Source organism: Cololabis saira, chromosome 2 (assembly GCF_033807715.1).
Source record: "Cololabis saira isolate AMF1-May2022 chromosome 2, fColSai1.1, whole genome shotgun sequence".
Classification (NCBI taxonomy): Eukaryota; Metazoa; Chordata; class Actinopteri; order Beloniformes; family Belonidae; genus Cololabis; species Cololabis saira.
The window spans coordinates 33,945,452-33,967,173 of NC_084588.1; the positions used below are offsets into that span (position 1 = coordinate 33,945,452).

Genomic DNA, 21,722 nt, shown 5'->3' on the forward strand with positions numbered 1-21,722 from the left:
TACGTTCATTCTACATACACTGAGGCCTGATTTTCAGCATATTTACAGTGCGGGAAAGAAAAATTATTTTTAAAAACATATTTGGAGTCAGATGATCAAACTAAGGAGATAACGAGAAGCATATTAAACCAGGTCTGGATACTGACAATGTCTGTTCTTGATTAACTGGTGCGAACGTGATAACATGATAAAGCATATTATCAGTGTAATACGTATCAATATAAACCTTAAAGCGGTGAGAGAGAAGTCAAGAGAGTACTAATGGAAGAACATCATTTAAGTAGAGATGCATGTTTTGAGTTTAAAAAATAAGACCTTGTAAATATCCAACAATCATTTTCAGACAATATTATGTGTGAAAATAATTGAGCGTTTTGGTAAAAATTCCATTTAAATTTGAAAGAAAAAGGTGTTCCACTTTAACACTAAAGCCTCATGCCAATTATATAGTACGGTGAAAGAATGATTATGGTTTGACGTGGCTTTCCCAACTCTGGGCCTGGCTGACTTACAATTATTTAAGAGCAATGGACTAAAACTCCATTAAAATATCTGCATTTTGAATACAATATTAAACGATCTCTGCAAACTCCTTACTTTTCTCAATATCTTACCTAGTTCAGTAGTAAACTGCGATCCAGTGGTATCCTTGTGTCCCAGTTCTTCATCCACTCTATCTAAAGGCAGTCTATGTGACCTTGCTGCTGTCCTGTACATATGAGGTTCCACCTCTCCATTCTGGAGTCCATTATGAGAAAGCCTCATTGAGGGAACAAAGTGAGGATCACCTAATGGAGGAGTCTTGTATGTCATGGCTTTGCTCATTCTGTCCACTAAAGCATGTTTTCCTGCTCCAATGCCAACTTTCTTGTGTTTCTGAGTGGCTCCAGAACCGCCTCTTCCAATTCCCAAAACAGATCCTACTCTTACCCCAACAGCTGGACCAGAAGTTCTTTTCTTTTTGGGTGCATCAGAGCGAGCTCTGGAGTTTTCTGTTGCAGCAGAATGGCTGGGGATGTGGGGCCCCACACGATTGTGAGGGACCTTGGGTCGTTTGCGCGAGTGAAGTCTCAAGCTGTTGAACTGGTCAATGAATTCCTCACAGTGCAGTAGGTGGTGTTCTGGCTCCCACGTGTCCTCCTTACTTCCATAACCTTTCCATCGAATCAGATACTCCCACTTACCTTTCTTGTTCCGCCTTTTATCTACAATCCGCTCCACCTGAAGACCACACACAAAAAAGGAGGCAATTACAAACTGACGTTAAAGATTTAAGTGTTTTGACATCCATTTTTCATTCTTTCCAGATTTTCTTCACAAATACCTAAACAATACTATGCATGTCATAAAAGGAAACTTTACATACAAATTACTTTAGAGTCGATGAAATATAGACCTATATGCGTTATAACCCGAGCATGTATCAATCTTAATCGTATTTGTCCATCTACTAACATTAGTATGAAATGGTGCAGAATTTACACTACTAACCTACTAAAACATGTTCCTCTTTTTCAGTCTCATCAATATAGTAACTCTTTAGTTTACAATATGAAACTGTAATCTCCTATAATAAAGAAAAACACACACATCTGGCTAGTGTTTATGGCAGTAACACATTACCACTTTCACATAAGCATCTTTACAATCCCTGGTCTTCAATTCTGGTCCTCGTGGGCCAGTGTCCTGCACGTTTTAGATTTGTCTGCTTCAACAGACCGTGATAAAAATGACTGTCATTATCAGATTTGTGCAGACCTTGATGACATGCCGATGAAGACCATTAATTAGAATCTAAAGCAGAGAAACATCTAAAACGTGCAGGACACCGGTCCAACCAGACACATCGTGGGACTGTTTACAAGCTTCCCAGAAGAAACTGGCTGCTCTGGTCTCAGAAAGATACGTGCCGAGTCTATTTTGGTGTTTAGCCATGGCTAAACTGCGTTAATTTACACATGGCATACTGAGCTGGCAGGAAGTCAAATACAAGACAGACATAGATAATCTGGTTAATTTTCAAAGTAAAACAACTCAACTGGACACCGACTCATATCCTGACATTACACATGGAGGCCATGTGTCTAAAGTTCAGAGCGTCTAAAAAAGGAGGAGAGGTTCATTTTAGATGTCGAAAAGTAAATTTTATTTGACACCACTCATCCTTTTTTAAATGTATAAAAGCAGAAAGTAAACAATCTGACAAGGAATACATCTTAAAACAATCAGATTATTGTGCGAGTCTCGTGTGATCTTGAAACCTTTAGGTAAACGCGTAAACGCGTAAATCTCACTAATCCAGCTGAGCAGACAGCACTCAGATGCACTCTCCTTCTGAAAAGTTCCCAGTGGGACCTGAGGCCATGCTGAGGACGGAGCAAAACTGCTGAAAAGCTAGACCGCAGTGCTTCTACTCCCAGTGGCCCTTTTGTATAAACCTCTGGCATTAACAAAAGGGGAAGGCTGCATATATACAGGTTATAAACATAAAGTGACAGCACTTACACCTCAAAACAATAAACTTCAAAAACAGAAATGCACAATAGAGTATATACCATAAAATATACCTAAAGGCCCGGGCATTTATTTGCTTAAATCGCTCAAATCACAAGGCCTTTATTTGGGAACTGCCTTTATTATTTTGTGTCTCCATTAAACCCAAATCTTATAGCGCTTTTACACTAGTACCTACTCAGCCCGACTTGACTCGCCTTTGCGCTTCTCCACTAGGGGTCGAGGCGGGTGGAGGCGTGCCGAGTAGATACAGTACGTCATCACATGCCACCGATTGGTCAGGGGGGCAGGGGTGTCAGACGTCTGAGTTAAGAGGCGGAAATCAGCGAAAGAGCGACTCGCGGCTTCTTGTTCATTTTATTCAACAGGCAATGGGAGCGCAAAAGTCTGTTTCGTGATTCAACTCTGAGGTGCAGATGTTCATAAACCTGTTGGCTGAGAATTAAAAAGGGATGTAGACGGGCGTTAAGGAACGACCAGATCCACCAGGAGCTCTGTCACTTCATAGCTGCTCGCGGCTCCCAGCTGACTTTTCAGCAACAAACAAAAAAAAAAAAAAAAGCGTTGCCACTTGAAGCTTCTTTCACTCTCATTTTTTAACTTGATATCGAACACAAGTCACAGACCCAGCAGCACAAATATAATCTCCTCCAGGTTCTACATATTTAGTGTTGTTGTCTTCTCCGTTTAGATCACAAAATCAAATACGTCACAGGAGCTTCGCTCCAACCCGCCTACTTCTCATCTGGGTATCGAAAATAAACGAGGGCAAAGCGAGTCGAGTTGAGATGAAGTGTGGCGAGTTGAGTCGCCACACCTCATTGAGAGCTGATTGCTGAGTAGGTACTAGTGTAAAAGTGCCATTATTGTGCGTCTTCGGACACTGAAGCCGTTCCTCTTCAGGAATCGATGTAGCTATCCAGCGCTAGCCGCGAACGGCTTCTTGTTATCAGCTATGTTCTGATACAACTCTTTTCCCATCACTCGTATAATCTTCTGCGACTCACGCTGGTGTCTGACATGCTTCTGAACTATCCAAGCAAAGAGAAAAGAGAGAGGCCAAAAAAAGGAGGGGAAAAGAGGTGAGCGAAGAGCTAGAGGCTACGAGCTCACCTCTTTTCCCCTCCTTTTGCCTTTCTCTTTGATACACAAGCTGTTCAACTTCATAACACGTCATCAGTGAGGTCACTCTAAAATTAAGTTAATAGTCACACACTTTTCAATTCGTTCAATTCGTGTATCAATTAAATTAATGTGCGCAGGTACATGCCTGCACACAGATTCATACATCTGAAAATGTCTGTGTGTACATACTTTTCCAGATTTGCAGGTACAGCACCTTTTAGTGTGAAAAGCGCACAGTTCTTTGCGCCTAAGGCCCCAGGTGAGATGGTCATCATTTACTCTACAGAATGCATAGTGACATTTTTAAGACTTTTGGTCATTACTTCCAAAATAGGTTTGGTGATTTCAAAGTTCAAAGATTTTTCCAAAAAAGGCACAGAGATATGGTGAAAAGACTATGTGGATCACATCTTGACTTCAATCTGAAGTTTGTTTGCAAAGTTTTAGTTAAGGAGTTACTGCCTACAAATGTCATGCTAGTCTGTTTATGACACGGGTCAGTGTGTTAATGCTCCAATACATGCTACACATCTAATGCAGAATTAATATTGAATTTGATCTTGATAATCATGATCAATTGGAATATATTTCAGAAAAATTGTGAGTAAATATTTTGTACAGATTTTTCAAACTTAACAGAAAGCCAAGTGACGAGAGGACTCATTCTATAGCAGCATTCTATAGCAGCAAATGGAGTCATTAGTGACCCCGGCACCAAACCAAATTTTGTGGAGTTGACTACCTCTAATTCAAATGTCTACAAGTATCTCGTCTTGCCTTTCTAGTCTAGTAAGCTTCATAAATTGTGGCGTGAAGCTTAAATGCTGGAGACAAGAGACGAAATTAAGCATCCAATGCAAGTGACTAAGAGATTAGATTTTTTTTAAACTGCTCAAGGTGATTATGGATATTTGATTTAACCATCTGTTTGTTTGTTTTCATTTATATTGACATAATGCTTTGTGGAAGCACTCTTATTTGTCACCTTATTTGTACATACAGTATAAGGAATATCTAACCTTTTCCAATTTCTAAGGTGACACCGTTTAGTCTATGTTTTGAAACGTTGTAGAGAGTGCAAAATCATGAAAAGGGTACATTTTGTGAAATCTGTCAAGTCCAAGATAAAGGTCGATTTCCTGTGGAAGACAGATAAGGGACCAGTAAGGATGGCAGAGGAACTGCCTCTAACATCAGTCCCCTGAAATAAAGCCAATGTAAGATTCATTTCAATTCAATTCAATCTTACTTTAATAATCCCCAAAGGCATACTATGTGACTATTTTCTGGGAAAACAAAAGGAAACAGTTATTGAAATATCTACCGTATATAAAATACATTTTACCAAGATTAGGTCTGCAGAGTCCTCAGAAGACCATAAACTCATTTGATGAGCCCTTTTATTATGTGTAGTAATTAAATGAACCCATAGTGCCAAGGGCCACTAAATTCACACAAATTAAAATGATAAGTAAGCAGAGACCTTGTGAACCAAGGAATTTCAGTACAGTAAAAGAAAACAGTAAAAAGTTTCATAACTATAGCTCAAACAATTTCCTAAAGTACTTACTGTATTTTGCGGACCATATCAATGAACGGGTCTATTTTCATACATAAGGTGCACCGGGTTATAAGGCGCATGATAAAACGTAAATAAAGAGATACAAAACAGTCTGGTAAGTCAAACTTTATTCAACTAATTCCCAATAACAATAATAGCACTGCCAATTTTTGAGAAAAATTAAGGATTCTAAGTGCGCCTTATAGTGTGTAAAATACGGTAATACTTTACAGTTATAATAAAATGGAGGCTTTTTTATTCATTTTAACACAAAACAGTCTGTATAGCAACTGCATATGCTGTTAATATGACTACTCGAAAAGATCTCAAAGTCTCAAAGATTTTGGAGTCCGACCTGTTACTAATCGTGAAAGTGTCCTTAATGTCAGGTGTGTTTCCAGAGCCACTAAATACAACTGTAATTAAACTTCTACTGAAAAAGGACAATCTTGAAAAGACATAAAATGAACAGCTACGGGCCCATCTGAAATCTCCCATTTTTAAGTAAGATCATTCAAAAAGCAGTTTTTCAATAGCTAAATAACTTAACACAAAACAACTACTAAAATGCCTTCCAGTTAGTCCTGGGACGATAACAAATTTTGCTGGACGATATATTGTCCCACAAATTATTGACGATAAACGATATTATTGTCGACATTGTCGAGACCAAAATAAGCACTTATGTAATGTTAATATATCATAATAATGCAAGTACACCCTTTCAAATGTAATAATTAAACCTTTATTTGACATTGGAGAACTTTTAAATATGCAAAACAAATAAAACAAGCAAACGGGGGTTTGAGCCTTCGTGCCCCCAAGTGCAGACCGTCGGGACGCCCGGTCGCGACGTGCGGGACCCGCCCGGGGACCTCCGCACCCCTCGCAGAAACCGCCACTCCCCCAAACAGCAGCTCTCACCCGCGGGGGTGAGAGGAAAAAGGGAGTGCCGGTGGACTCAGGTCTCCGCGCTGAACGCGTACCACTGCGCCTGCGAAGGCCGGCGGAGGCGGACACACGCTCCCATCCACTTGGGGGATCTTGGCGGCGGACGCGTGGGGTGACGGAGCTCCGGCTCGTCCCCTCGCTGCGCCGGCTCACCCGGCAATCACCCGAGCACTGAGCCGCGGGCTGGAGGGAGAGAGACGGCCACCGCCCCTCTCCTCTCCAGCCGCGCTCTCCTTTTTTTTCCGCCTATGACCTCAGATCAGACGAGACAACCCGCTGAATTTAAGCATATTACTAAGCGGAGGAAAAGAAACTGGGGTCCGCGCAGTCTGCCATGGGGATTCAACTCGGGGGATTCAACTCGGGGGATTCAACCCGCGGCTCCGCCTCCCCCCACAGATACAAAGAGTCTGAATGATTGACAAGATGGTTCACTCCGTGAACAAATGCGCCCAGGTGCTAAGACCGATGCACTGATCCTTTTTTTTACCCTCATAAAAAGGATCAGTTCCCACAGTACAGACCCGGCAACTCTACACGAGTGGCCCCCTAACGGAGCCACTCACCCGTTAGGTAAAAGATAAATACATTTTTCTTCTGTCTATGGTTTCAGATCTGACGAGCAACTGAAGCTGTTCAACGACACCTTCAGAAAACGCACGGTCCTTCCTTGAGCCAGCAATAGTGCATAAATGTTATTTATATACAACTCATGTTGTTTTATTTTTTTTTAACAATAAAATTGCCATTTGTGAAAATTCAGTGTTGTGATTTCTTTACAGTTAACATGATTCATTTGTCTTGTAACATAAGAAATGATGAGAAATCTTCATGTGTGAAGACGAGGTGACTAAAGGCTGATTTATGGTTCCGTGTTACACCAACGCAGAGCCTACGGCGTAGGGTACGCGTCGATTTAATGCAGAACCGTAAATCAGGCTTTAAGATCCGTTTCCACCATGTAACTGAATGCGAGTGTCCGACTATCACATCGAGCTGCGTGACATCGGACACTCTGTCCACGCTGAAACCGTTAATACCGCGGCCAGTTAGGACAGTCCAATACAAAAAAAAATAAAGCAATGGAATTGATTTTGTCGCAGAACCTTCTCGCATGGGACAGTTTGTGTACGACGCAGCCAGCTGCTCTGGCCGGAGAGGCTTATTCTCCTCCCCTCCTACACGTCATTCAAGCAGCCAATCAGCGCAGAGCCTCATTATCATAGCCCCCCCTCCCCTCAGAATGAAGCACAGAAAAAGGAGTTAGAAGCGGTAAAACTAGAGACATGGCCCACAGGCTGAATTTCTGATTTATGTAGAAAAAACAAGCTTTAGATTGTTTTTAAGACATTCAAGGCCTGTTTAAAATATACATTAAAAGCCATAATATGCCCCGTTTAAAAAATGTCAGCAGCAACTCAGTCTGCTCATCTGGCTTGGTGTTAATCCAGAGATTTTAGATGATGTATACTCAGTTTACATAGAGTGTTTTAACCTTTCATCTGTATGCCTGGTTTGGTTACCTGACCTGCCAGTGCAAGAACAAATTAAATGAAATTGTAAAAATGGGTAGTAAAATAGTGTGGAAAGCCCAGAAGCCTTTGACCAACACTGACAGGACAAGGAGGAAAGCTCGGAAAATCCTGTTAGACAGCTCAATCCTCTGTCCTGTTATATTGAACCCCTAAAGTCTTCATACCAAATGCCATCTCCATACTGAATGCAACAAAGTAAACAATCGCCCACAACCATCAATTGAACTGCCGTCCCCCTGTTTTTTCCCACTTTTTTAAAATGTCTTTTATCCATGCTTTTATGGTCTTTTAACCATGATTTTATGTGATACTTATGATTTTAGAACTGATTGTCTTATATGTTGGTGAGCCAAAGACAATTTTCCACCCTGGTGGGCAATAAATAATTATTTTATTCCATTTTATTCTATGAAAATGTCACCAGGAGACAGAGGCCCTGTACAGACTCTTGGTAAATGCATTGAGGAGATTAATGACTGGATATGCCACACCTTTCTCCAGCTAAACAAAAACAAAACTGAGGTAATTGTGTTTGGAGCCAAACAGAAAAAAATACAGGTCACCACAGGGTATAGTAATGGATTCAGACCTAAACACATTAAGGCAATAACAAAGTCAGCCTTCTATCACCTTAAGAATATATCAAGGTCAAAAGATCTGATGTCTCAGCAAGACCTGGACAAACTAGTCCATGCATTCATCTTTAGTAGCGTGATTATTGTAACAGCATCTTTATAGGTTCCCCTAAAAAGTCAGTTGAACAACTGCAGCTCGTTCAGAACTCTGCTGCTCGAGTCCTCACTAAGACCAAAGAAGCAGACCATATCAGTCCAGCTCTGGGGTCTTTACACTGGTTGCCTGTCCATCAGTGGATAGACTTTAAAGTTCTGATGCTGGTCTATAAAGCTCTGAATTGTTTAGGACCAAAATACATCAGTAACCTCCTGACCTAGTATGAACCTTCCAGACCCCTCAGGTCATCTGGATCTGTTTTTCTATCAGTTCCCGGAGTCAGAACCAGACATGGTGAAGCTGCATTCAGCTTCTACGCTCCACATGTCTGGAACAAACTTCCAGAAAGCCTCAGATGAGCTGAAACAGTATTTAAGTCCAGGTTGAAAACACACCCATTTTCAGCTGCCTTTGAATAAAGCTCCAAATCTGAAGTTCCAAAACTTAATCATATTTTAACTACTGATTTTAAATTTTAATCATGTTTTTTATTTATTTTTTAATATCTTTGTAAAGCACTTTGAATCACCTTGTTGTTGTTGAATTGTGCTATAGAAATAAAATTGCTTTGTTTTGCTTTATTGTGACCAGCTCCCTCAGCACACTGCCGCAGCGCATTATGGGATATATTATGCGAGGTAGACTGGTGAATTTCTCCCACAACATTTGTAATAAAGTAGCAAACCATCTGTATGTTTTTTATGCACTATGGATTGTACAATTGTCAACATTGCCATGAGTGCGCACCACACTCTCATAAATCAGCCAGTCATTGTTAAAATGTGACGTCAAGGCATTAGGATTGCCGTTAATGTTTCTGATCACCACAACCTATTTTTAGTGTTTTGAAAAAAGTATAAATCCTGTCATTCTCAGCTAAGAGGAAGCTGTTTGGCCTGGAAGATGTCTCCATCCTTCCACCATATGGTAGAATCTGCTGTGAAGCACAACTATATGTTGGCGCCAGGGAAACTACGAGGGCTAGATCTATTTTCAAGTTGAGCAGACCATCGGCTTCTTTTCCCTGGGTGTTTTTATTTGGGGGTGCAGCTGTAACATTATCTGCAAGAGAGTCATGAGTGCTCTAGTTGGAATAAAGCTTCCCTGACATTTTAGCCAAACTTCCACATGCCATGGCATCAAGAAGTGTCTACTTTACTTACCGATACTTTTCTCTCTCTTTTGGATTACTGTAACAGTTGTGACTCAGCTGTAATCTTTTCTTTTATAAAACACAAAATGCAACTGAAAATGGGACAGTTACTTAAGCAACTTTCACACTGAGCCTAAACTTGGGTAAACAACATGAATAAATGCTGGTTTCAGGACACACAGATTTCCCAAAAAACTGGTTGTGGCTGTGAGGGGTGGCCATGTCTGACGTGAAAGACTGGTCACCTTCCAGTTATCCTACACATACTGACATGTGCTTGGAATAGAAACTGAAACCCAACATTGACTCCTGTGTATTCATCTGTGTGATTGCAGACATCTATTGTGCACATACAGCTGGGCTCGTACAGATTACACAATTCAAAGTTTGGATCATATAATGGTTTTTGTGCCATAGATCGAACTGTTTTTCGATTCATTAAAGTTTAAAATAGAAAAGGGGATGCAAATATTATTTCTGAATTGGGTCTGCTGGAGATTGTCCCAGCTGTATTCTGCCAAAACTCAGGATACACCCTGGACAGGTAGCAAGGCCATCGCAAAGCCACATATAGGCAAACAAAAGCGATTTTAAAGACTATAGGCAAGAAAAGGTAAGAAGGTACGAAAAGCCAATATTCTCTGCATATTATTCTTTGCCTAATGCTGCTAATTAGTTTAAACATTCAATATATGAGCTTTTAAATATCAATAGACATTATAAAATCAGTTGTTATAACTGTTCAAGGGAGTTCTCTCTATTTTTATTTTGGACCTGCGGGAAAAGTGGAAGATTGTAATTCACAGAATCCGTTATATGTTCTTCGTACCTGCCTGACAGTCTGACAGAAAGCATGTAAACACACAGAGCTAAACTGACAAAAGCAAACACATTCATTTATTTAAGTTATTTGTATTAATTGTATTAATATTTTAGTTCTTTTAGGAGGGGGAACTGCCACCTTACTGTGGTGGAGGGGTTTGTGTTGCCCGAATGATCCTAGGAGCTATGTTGTCTGGGGCATTACGCCTCTGGTAGGGTCTCCCATGTCAAACAGGTCCTAGGTGACGGGCCAGACTAAGAGCGGTTCCAAAGCTTATCATGGAAGAGGGAAAATCGAGGACCGTCACGTCGCCCAGATCGGCGATACCGGGGCCCCACCCTGGTGCCAGGCCTGGGGTTGGGGCTCGAAGACGAGCGCCTGGTGGCTGGGTCTGGTGGCGACGTGGACCGGCCTTCCCGTAGGCCCACCACCCGCAGGAAGGACCGTGATAAGCTGGTTCTATGTGGACTGGGAAGCGGTCGTGGCGGGGTGCCTCGACGACCCAATCCCTGGACCAAAACCCTCGCAGTAGGGAGATGGAATGTCACCTCGCTGGGGGGGAAGGAGCCGGAGCTTCTGCGGGAGGTTGAGAGATACTGGCTAGAGATAGTGGGGCTCACCTCCACACATAGCTTGGGCTCTGGAACCCAGCTCCTTGAAAGGGGCTGGACCCTCCACTACTCTGGAGTTGCCCAGGGTGAGAGGCGGCGAGTTGGTGTGGGCTTGTTTATGGCCCCCCAGCTCAGTCGCAATGTGTTGGAGTTCTCCCCGGTGAACGAGAGGGTCGTTTCCCTGCGCCTTCGGGTCGGGAAAAGGTCTCTCACTGTTGTTTGCACCTACGGGCTGAACGGCAGTGCGGAGTACCCAGCCTCCTTGGGGTCCCTGGGAGGAGTACTTGATAGTGCTCCAACTGGGGACTCCATTGTTCTACTGGGGGACTTCAACGCTCACGTGGGCAATGACAGTGATACCTGGACCTCTGTGCTAGTCACGGTTTGTCCATAACGAACACCATGTTCAGGCATAAGGGTGTCCATCAATGCATGTGGCACCAGGACACCCTAGGCCGGAGGTCGATGATCGACTTTATTGTCGTTTCATCTGACCTTCGGCCGCATATCTTGGACACTCGGGTGAAGAGAGGGGCTGAGCTGTCAACTGATCACCACCTGGTGGTGAGTTGGATGCGCTGGCGGAGGAGGAAGTTGGACAGACCGGGCAGACCCAAACGGATTGTGAGGGTCTGTTGGGAACGCCTGGATGAGCCCTCTGACAGGGACGTCTTCAACTCTCATCTCCGAGAGAACTTCTCTCAGATCCCGGGGGAGGCGGGGGACATTGAGTCAGAGTGGACCATGTTCTCTGCCTCCATTGTCGACGCGGCGGCTCGAAGTTGTGGACGCAAGGTCTCCGGTCCCTGTCGGCAATCCTAGAACCCGGTGGTGGACACGGGAAGTAAAGGATGCCATCAGACGGAAGAAGGAGTCCTACCGGGCTACGTTAGCCTGTGGGACTCCTGACGCAGTAGATAGGTACCAGCAGGCCAAGCAAGCCGCAGCTCGGGCAGTCCTTGAGGCAAAAACACGGGTCTGGAGGAGTTCGGTGAGGCAATGGAAGAAGACTTTCGGTCAGCCTCAAGGAAATTCTGGCGAACCGTTCGGCGCCTCAGAAGGGGGAAGCAGTACTCTGCCAGCACCATTTACGGTGCAGGTGGGGAGCTGTTGACCTTAACTGGGGACATCGTCGGACGGTGGAAGGAATACTTTGAGGATCTCCTCGGTCCGACTGACATGCCTTCCATTGAGGAAGCAGAGTGTGGAATCGGGGATGTGCTCATCCATCACCCAAGCCGAGGTCACTGAGATGGTTTGTAAGCTCGTAGGTGGCAGAGCACCGGGGGTGGATGAGATCCGCCCTGAGTACCTCAAGTCTCTGGATGTCGTAGGGCTGTCTTGGTTGACACGCTTCTGCGACATTGCATGGGGGAAGGGGATAGTGCCGCTGGGGTGGCAAACCAGGGTGGTGGTCCCTCTTTTTAAAAAGGGGGACCGGAGAGTGTGTTCCAACTATAGGGGGATCACACTTCTCAGCCTCCCCGGGAAAGTCTATGCCAGGATACTGGAGAGGAGAATACGGCCGATAGTTGAACCTCGAATTCAGGAGGAACAATGCGGTTTTCGTCCCGGTCGTGGAACACTGGACCAGCTCTATACACTGTGCAGGGTGCTTGAGGGTTCATGGGAATTTGCCCAACTAGTCCACATGTGTTTTGTGGATCTGGAGAAGGCATTTGACCGTGTCCCTCGTGCCATTCTGTGGGGGGCGCTCAGTGAGTATGGGGTCCGGGGCCCTCTGCTAAGGGCTGTCCGGTCTCTATATGATCGGAGCAGGAGTCTGGTTCGCATTGCCGGCAGTAAGTCAGACTTGTTCCCGGTGCATGTTGGACTCCGGCAGGGCTGCCCTTTGTCACCGGTCCTGTTCATAATTTTTTATGGACAGGATTTCTAGGCGTGGCCAGGGGCCGTAGGGGATCCAGGTGTCCCGCCACGGAGCCCGCCACCGGGCAGGCTGACCTCCCCGCCTGCGGGGACGCACGTGTTTCTCAAAGCGCCCCGCGAGGGAGCCGCGCTCCAGCAACCCCCAGAATGGTGCGTTGGGGGGCGTCCGCCCCGGTTTGAGGCATGTCCCCGGCCAGGCGTCGATCCCCTCCCCTCCGCCTCGCATGTCGACCCCATTGTGGAGGGGCTACCTGGTTGATCCTGCCATCGCTCTACCGTTACTTGGATAACTGTGGCAATTCTAGAGCTAATACATGCAAACGAACTCTGACCTCCGGCGATGCGTACATTTATCAGACCCAAAACCCATGGGGGGTGCTCCTCGTGGGTGCCCCGGCCGCTTTGGTGACTCAAGATAACCTTGAGCCGATCGCTGGCCCTCCGTGGCGGCGACGTCTCATTCGAATATCTGCCCTATCAACTTTCGATGATACTTTCTGTGCCTACCATGGTGACCCACAGGTAACGGGGAATCAGGGTTCGATTATTAAGATTATTCCTCTCAAAGCACCTTAAACTGGGGCTGACCCTCTGGCACTTGTTTAAGTAATGAACTGCTGAAATCACAGTGCACATGGTCCAACACATTCTCAATAGATCGCTGTGGGGCACAATTAAGACACCCCCATGATGAGACCATCCGATTAAAATATTGGGATGATTTACATCAGTACGTAGGACAAGCATCAAGCTAGCTTCAAGCGCGAAATCCCAAGCAGTCAAAATGACTACCTGTGGTTGGAATATGATCACATTTATGGGCCATAAATGTGTAGAAATATAGACTATGTTTATATGGATCCATTCATATGATATAATTTACATTTGTAACATCTGAAAAAAAAAATCATAATTCTGATGGCATGGCAGCTTTTATTTTGGTGTGGCAGTATGGATCATTTACATGTAGTGGAACCCCTGCATTTACTACTGAACAAATCTGGGTTGTGGGCAGCGTCACAAAAAATTTAGAGGCTACGTATAACTTTAGAAAAAAAAGGGGATCTTGAAATTTTGTGAACTCCTGTTCCCAGATAGCAGCAAGCATTTTCAAATGCTGATCACACATGTGATTTTGCCACCAATCTATATGGACAGCTGATGAAAAAGGGAAACAAATTCATTGCATTCTCCCTTGAACTGCGGCGCATCTGATACTGCGCATCTGATACTGCCCAGCTGTCAGTATTCATCCATGAAGTGGACTCAAATCTGTGTGTTACAGAGGAACCTTTAGGATTAACATCTATGCATGGCAACAACCACAGGAAAGGAATTCTCTGAACAGGTTCCCAAATGTGTAACTAAAATGAAGCTGCCTTGGGATAAACTTGTGGGACAAACGTCTGGCCAAAAGAGTGGACTGGTGGGCAGGATTAGGGAGAAGATATGTGAGGAGATCATTGTGTGGCAAAGCCCCAAGGATGGAACATGTTATGACTACAATAACTCAAGTAGTTAACTTCATAAGAGTCCAAGGTTTGAATCACTGCCAAGTCAAGTCTTTTTTTGGAGTTGTGTCATTCAGAGAACACAGAAGTGAGATGGTTAAGCCAAAAAGAGTACTGAACTGATGTTTCGAGCTGCGAGAGGAAATATGTCAGTTTCTTGAAAACAAAGGGAAAGACACAACACAGCTCCAGAAGCAAAAGTTTCTGTCTAAGCTGGCATTTATGTGTGACATCATCTCAATGTGCTGCACCTGTAGCTTCAGGGACGGGGCCGGGCCATCAAAGACGTGTACGTTGCAGTGAGGGTTTTTAAAACTAAATTGTGTCTGTGGGAGAATCAGATGCTGCAAGGAAACCTGGGCCATTTTCTCTGCTGCCAAACCATGAAAATGCAAATCCTTACCACCGTGTTCCCATATGCACAATTTGCTGAAAAAATCCACATACTCAGCTCTGAGTTACCTGGCGATTTGCAGACTTTGATGTCCAGAAATGTAGGTTTGAATTGCTCTGTAATCCAGTGGCAGTTGAGGTGGGAAGTGCACCAAATAACCTTCAAATGAAGCTGACTGAATTGCAGTGTAGTAATCGACTGAAGTCACAGTATGACGCGGTGGGCACGCCACAGTTTCCATGTTTCCTCCCTGATATAATACCTCAGCTCCATACACAAGCTGTTCAAATGCTCTTTATGTGTGGCAGAATCTATCTATGCGAGCAACCTTTCGAATGATGAACATAACAAAACATAACACAGGAGTCATCTTACTGATGAACACCTTCACTCGATCCTGAGGCTTTCCTCATCTTAGAGCCTGCCCCAAACATTGATGAACAAGCATCCAAGAAAAGATGCCAGAAATCTGGCTTGGACATGGATTAGATCAGTGTGTAGCAAACTGAGCTTCAATTAATGTTTTCTTAAGGCACTTATTCAAAACATGGACTTGAATGGCTGCAATTTAATTGAAGGAGATTATTATTATTCAGTATATCATTGTTATCTTATAATTAGATTTATTATTTGCCTGTAGCAAAAGGTTGCCATTGAATTGCTCATGATTGAAGGCCTAGACCCTAAAGCATGCTGAGACAGCAAGCCCTTTCCAGCAAACTGCCATGCCTATTGAGTGTTAGAAGATTTCTGTGCTTTAGCTTTGATTTGCTCTAAGGTTCATATGGCATTGAAATAAAATTTGGCGAAGAAACAAAACAAATCTGAAAGAAAGAATGAAAGAAACTCCTGCCTGCTGTTACAAAACAGCTCCCCTTTCATAGAGAGAGGTATTGTACATATTTCAGCTTTAGAGAAAAAATTAACATTTTGACGAGTTTTGTACATACTTTCTCTGAAATATAGCTAAATAAAATGCTAGACCACATTGATCATACTTTTTGACAGAAATTAAATGGTCTATTTGATCTGGCTTCCTACCATTTTATCCCTAACTACATTAAAGGACTAGTTTGTCGGTCAATCCAGGGAGATTCTGTAATAGTTGATTCTTTTTACTTTGAAAAAATTGTGGCACAGGGCAAGGCTAAGGGGATTCTTTGAAGACAGTTGAAGGAAACAACTGATATAGGGTTTCAAGTATTTGATGAGGAGAGGACTACACAAGGCCATTTTTATTTGTGGAGGAACCATTGGTTCCCAGAGTAATAAAGTATACATGTGACACTGCCTGGTGCACCTTGTATAGTAGAGCACTATAATGGCGGACACTGGTGATACAAACTGCTCTTCGACAAACCTACACCTATTGTGAGGCTAATGGGGTTGGGCTTTTGGAGACAGCTACCTCCCCACTAGTAGCTGTGTATCTGTAACTTTATATACACTATAAAGTCAAAACAATGAGAGCCTCATACCTCAATCATGTGAGCCATGCATTTGCCCGACTCAAAAACCCTCTCATGAGTTGTGTTGTCTGATTTACAGGTAAAAATAAAACTGAGCAGGCAAAAAAAATTGGGCTGGTTTGGGATCGGACTGTCAGTTTTCGTAAATAAATGTTTAACTGTACGCTCATCCAAAACAAAACAAACACGCACTCCATATTCCATGGAGGGATATGTACAAAATCTTTAAACATATATAGTTGGTAATGTGCAAGCCAGAGAAGCTTCATCTTACTGTCGTCACAAGTAGTCATGACAACAACGCTGCTAAAAAAATTAAATGTGGGTAAAAATAAACCAATACTCTTTTTATTAGTTTAATTTGGGAAGGCATTAGTTTAGATAGAGTGTAATAAAGAAACTTCACATCTAGCGCTTCACAGGAAGTAGTAGATCTGAAGTTGACACTAAACAACTTCAGGTCAACAATTAGCCGTCTACCACTTGATCTAAAGTTATACATTTTCAGTTCTGTATCTCCATAATCTGAGGTAAAGTCACAACACGAGCAGAGATTAAAGTTATCTAACTGTAGCACAAGCTAGCTAACTTATCTGAGCCGAAAGCTGCGTTGCTACATGATGACTGCTGTTGGACCACCATCATGTGGTCATGTGAACTCTGGACTTATGAATGCTTATGAACATTTTGTGAATATGTGAATTCGACTTTAAAGCCGGCTCAACCCGGAATCGGCTTTAATGTGCTTCCTAAAATGGCCGCCTTGTCAGAGACTACAAGGACCAGTGTGCCTTGGGGGAGGCGCCTGAAGTGGCGCGCGTCCAATCACTGGCCTGGCGCTTATTACGCCACGCAGCCCGCGGAGCACAAATATCTCTGTTTCTCCCCCAGCCTCTCTCTCTTCCTCAGCTCTTCATTCTGTGCAGTTCGTCAGCTCTTGGCTTCTTGCCAAAAACCCATCGGGATCACGTCTCCTCGCCTCCCCGGTCGGGGGTGGGAAAGAAAACGCGCCCGCACCGGGATCTGGCATGGGGATCCATACGGCGAGCTGCGGCCCGGAGAGCTGCTTCTTCTCTCCCTCTGCTCCTAACTTTCTCTTTGTTTTGAGTTCTTTCGCCAGGAGGTTTCGATCCTCCGGCAGCGCGTCCAGATCAGCCCGAGAAGCAGATTCTCCGGCGTCCGTGAAGCCCGCGCCTCGGTGATGTAATGGGAGCGGCCCTGATTACAGTGGGCTGTCCCGCACCTGGAGGCCACGTGATCGGAGAGATCGCCCCGGCTGTTGCACGCTGCAAGACTGTCTTTTCTTTTCAAAGTAGGAACAGGAGAGAGCCGAGCCGCTGCCCGCTCCTGGAGGACCACTGCAGGAACGAACTGCCGGTGGGATCCCCGCAGGACAGAGGAACTGAGCCGAGCCGAGCCGCAAGGTGGAGCCGAGCCAAGACGAAGCACTCCCACACCGGGAAAACCCCGGCAGAAATCTGATCACCACCGACAGAGCCCCGGGAGGCGTGAGGTTTATGTGTTTTGGGCGATCAGTTTAATCTAGAGCGGTTCAGAGCTAAATTTGTGTTTAATGAAGTTACTGTACGCATACTACTGTGTAACGCCGGCAACTACCGGCATTATCGTTGTTTGTTTATTTTGTGGCACCATTTTCCGCCAATTATTCACGTTTTAAACGCCGTGTTTTGTCATCCCGTCTGATTGCACGTGGCGTGGTGAGGGCGCCGCCATCTTTAAATACCACAGGGCATCGCCATCTTTAAATGTTTTGTCGGCCACGTGCAGCCAGTTGCCTGGAGACACAAATGATCGGGAGTTTTGTATCACGTGTTTATTGTTTTGATTTATTCTCCTTATGCAGTTAACGTTTTATTGTTGTTGTTTTTCTGATAATTAGTGTTTTATGTTTTAACCTAATTTATTCAATGGTGTCGCTTTTACCATCCGCTTGACACTTGGATGTGAATAAATTCTGATTGATTTTAATGAGAAGTTGTTTGTGATGTTTTACACATATTCTGGTCACAATGGCTGTTTGACAGAGCTAGTGCCGAACTGTAATCGCCTTCAACATTATTCACCAGAAATAACAGCCCTTACTGTTGTTCTGGTGGAATAATCCCTAATCTGTGAGACTGATTTCTGCTGTTAAAAGTTATCATTTTACCTGGAAATCCAGGTGGTGCCCCGATTAGGATTAAATCATTTTGATGATTCAATTTGATAAATAGTCTACTTTATTAATTATTAATAATTGTTGAATACAATTATTAATAACTCTTGATGACTGGAACAGCGCCCCCTACGTGTGGCACAACACTGCATGTAGTCAACCGTATCAGTGAGTTGAGAGCATTGTTGTTTATATTTACCTTAGAACAAATGTGGACAACCTTACTGATCTTCTAAACTTTAATTTAGCAGTTTAATCCAAGGCAGACTTTTAGATCTGTTTTGTTTGGATTTAGGAAATGGAATAAAATAAACTCCATCTTCGCTATATGCCAATCTTCTCGGAATACCTAGAATCAGTATTTGAAGAACCACAGACACACTCCATAGAAGAGAGAATAGTTCAGGGTCTTCCAGTATTTTATTTTATTTAATTTATTTTTTTGTCTGGAGCTAAAAGCTACCTCAAATGCAGAGGAGTTAATGGTTGTTGAGAATCATCTGCACAGGGGCCAAAGCTCGGTTATTACCGTATTTTCCAGACTATAAATGCGTTTTTTTCATAGTTTGGCCGGGGGTGCGACCTACTGTATACTCTGGAGCAACTTTTGTGTGAAATTATTAACATATTATTACCGGTATATCATTTCACATGTTATTTTCACACTAAACCGCAAGAGGGCGAACTGCAACTGACGATGAGTCAGACGTAAGCGACGTAGAAGAGGAAGTGCCGCATCTTCTACCTCCGGAGTTAGCAGAGTTGTTTAAAAGTGACACTGAGGATGAAGATTTCATTGGATTTTAGTTATTTGGAGTGACGCGGATGGTTTGGTAAACTTCAAAGCATGTTATTTATGCTATAGTTATCTGAATAACTCTTAATATATTATGTTAACATACCAGGCACGTTCTCAGTTGTGTCATGTAACGTAAGCATAGCGTACAATTATTCAGCCTGTTGTTGCCTCTATTCTATTTTTATTTAACATAGCCTTTCAAGATGAATGCGACTTATACTCCAGTGCGACTTATATATGTTTTTTCCTTCTTTATTATGCATTTTATGGCTGGTGCAACCTGTAAACAATTGCCTGTAAAGAATTTAACACTAAATAATTATTCTTAAACACTTTTGTTGACAATATTTATCACTGGAAGGTTTTGTTTTTTTCGAGTGGAAGGTCAAATTAATTTTGCATATTTTTTCATTTAATCTTAAAGAACTTTTTCTTTTAGAAATTTGTATTGGTTATACATTAAGCAATATACATATGTTCACAGCGTTAAAGGTTATAGAGAATAAAGAATACAAGCATAGTGTGGCTGTAACATTCAAATACTTACAAGTATACAAGATCCCTCACCCAGCTATCCCTCCCCCACCCACTACCCACCCCAACCCTCCCGACAATCCCCATTGTCCCTTGAGTCCAGATGCACATAAAAATGATTGTCCATTACACCAGTGTAAAAAATAAAATTTTAAAATAAAAAAATAAAATAAAAAAAGAAGAACAAAAAGGAAAGAAAGGGGGAGAAAAAAGGGGGGATGTACTATTAAATTACAAAAATAATAATGAGGGATATTAGATTAAAGAACTTTTATCCATCATAAAGTAGAAAAGAAGAAAAGCTTTTCACTGTATTACGCTGATAGTCAAGACATTCTGAGTGTGGGTTTTGGCCATTACATTCAAATTGCTAAAAGGTTTCATCAAAGGAGTCAGTATAGCTAGTGTAATAACTCATTATATTCTCAGATGTGCTGCATGTAATAACAAGCATAAACAGCCTTTTATGGGTGAGTTGCAGGGGTGTCAAAGACAAGAAGGGAAAAAAAAGAGAATTAGTCAGCTTACTGTCCCAAATAATGTTACATTTTGCAATGCATAAAGGGCAAGAAAAAAGAAGAGAAGGTAGGGAAGAGGATGATGAATCTGTGCACTCAGAAATGTTTAAAAATGCATGATGCCTAGAAATTAAGATTTAGTTATAGAGAATACCCAATGCAGGAAACAAATTTTCTCAAAGGGTTCCTATATATACATTGAACCATTTCTGATTATTACATCACACACTGTAAGACTTAAATTGGCTTAATCTTCAGTACTACATCAAGAATGGTATGTGTAGGCTGTGGGACAGTGTTCCCCAATTCCAGTCCTCAAGGGGCCACTGCCCTGAATGTTTTAGATGTCCCCCTGTTCTTACAAACCTGAATCAAATGGATGAGTCATTAACAGACTTGTGTGGACCAAGCTGATGGTTCAAGCTTCAAGTATATGAAAATGTGCAATAGTAAGATTTTTTGTGCAAAGATTTGGTTTATTTTATGTTCTATTTTTTTAGTGCATATGTATGGAGGTAATGTGTGAAGTTTTCTTGTTAGGTAGTCTGATTGCAGAGGTTATCAGTTAAGGAGAATTGAGATTGGAATTGGGAAACAGTGCTGTACGATGACCCTCTGAATCGTAGGTTATGATCGATTTTAGAGTAGCATCATCAGCATGTGCTGAGAATAAACCATCAGCAATAAGCAAACAAAAAAATGTAATCATCGATTAGTGCAGTGGTTCCCAGAGTGGGGGGCGCAACCCCTAGATGGGGGGGCAGAGCCATTGTAGAAGGTGGTTCAGTATGAATGAATGAAAAAAATTAATGCTTGGACACTGCTAGCGTAATCAGAAGCGCCGCTTGCCAACTGGCATACCAGGCAAATGTTCGGGGCCCCAAGCCAGAAGGGGGCACCCCCAAGGTCCGACCAACTTTGAATCGCAACAATTTGCGATTGGTGTCCAATGGTGATATATTTTTATATTATATTTTTTTTTTTATAAAATACAAATTTGCACGATTAAAAAAAAAATATATGCACATTTTTTTTCAGATTCAGATTATTTACTATATAAAAGGTTGATTAATTAGTTGGAGAGGCCTCTTGTGAGGGACCCAAGAGACTCCAGAATAACCCAAGAGCATAATAGACAGGTTTTTGACAAGGCTTGTTTGACAGGGTGTTGTTCATGCGCATGTTCAGAAAGGTTCTTATAAACCAAAGGGCGACCCACCAGAAAAAGTTTGGGAACGACTGCATTATTGGTTTTATGGGTACCAAAAATACTTGAAGGTGGTTCCTGTCATGGTTAGGCAGAAGAAGCGTGTTGCATTAATTATACTAAGTGGTGCAGGACCACCAATTTGGAGCAGCAATGAAAAATGCCAAGTTTCTTTTAATAATGATGTCTTGGTTTTATATAGCGCCCTTCAAGGCACCCAGA

At 42.9% G+C, this 21,722-nt stretch overlaps 1 protein-coding gene across 1 annotated transcript in view; it reads right to left on the bottom strand.

Annotated features, from left to right (window-relative positions):
• Positions 1-21,722, bottom strand: part of LOC133462838 (chromodomain Y-like protein 2) — a 54,100-nt gene that overhangs the window by 15,503 nt on the left and 16,875 nt on the right. Inside the window, exon 2 of the mRNA XM_061744292.1 lies at positions 615-1,221. Within this exon, the coding sequence (XP_061600276.1) occupies positions 615-1,221 (607 nt within the window). The remainder of the gene's footprint in view (positions 1-614; positions 1,222-21,722) is intronic.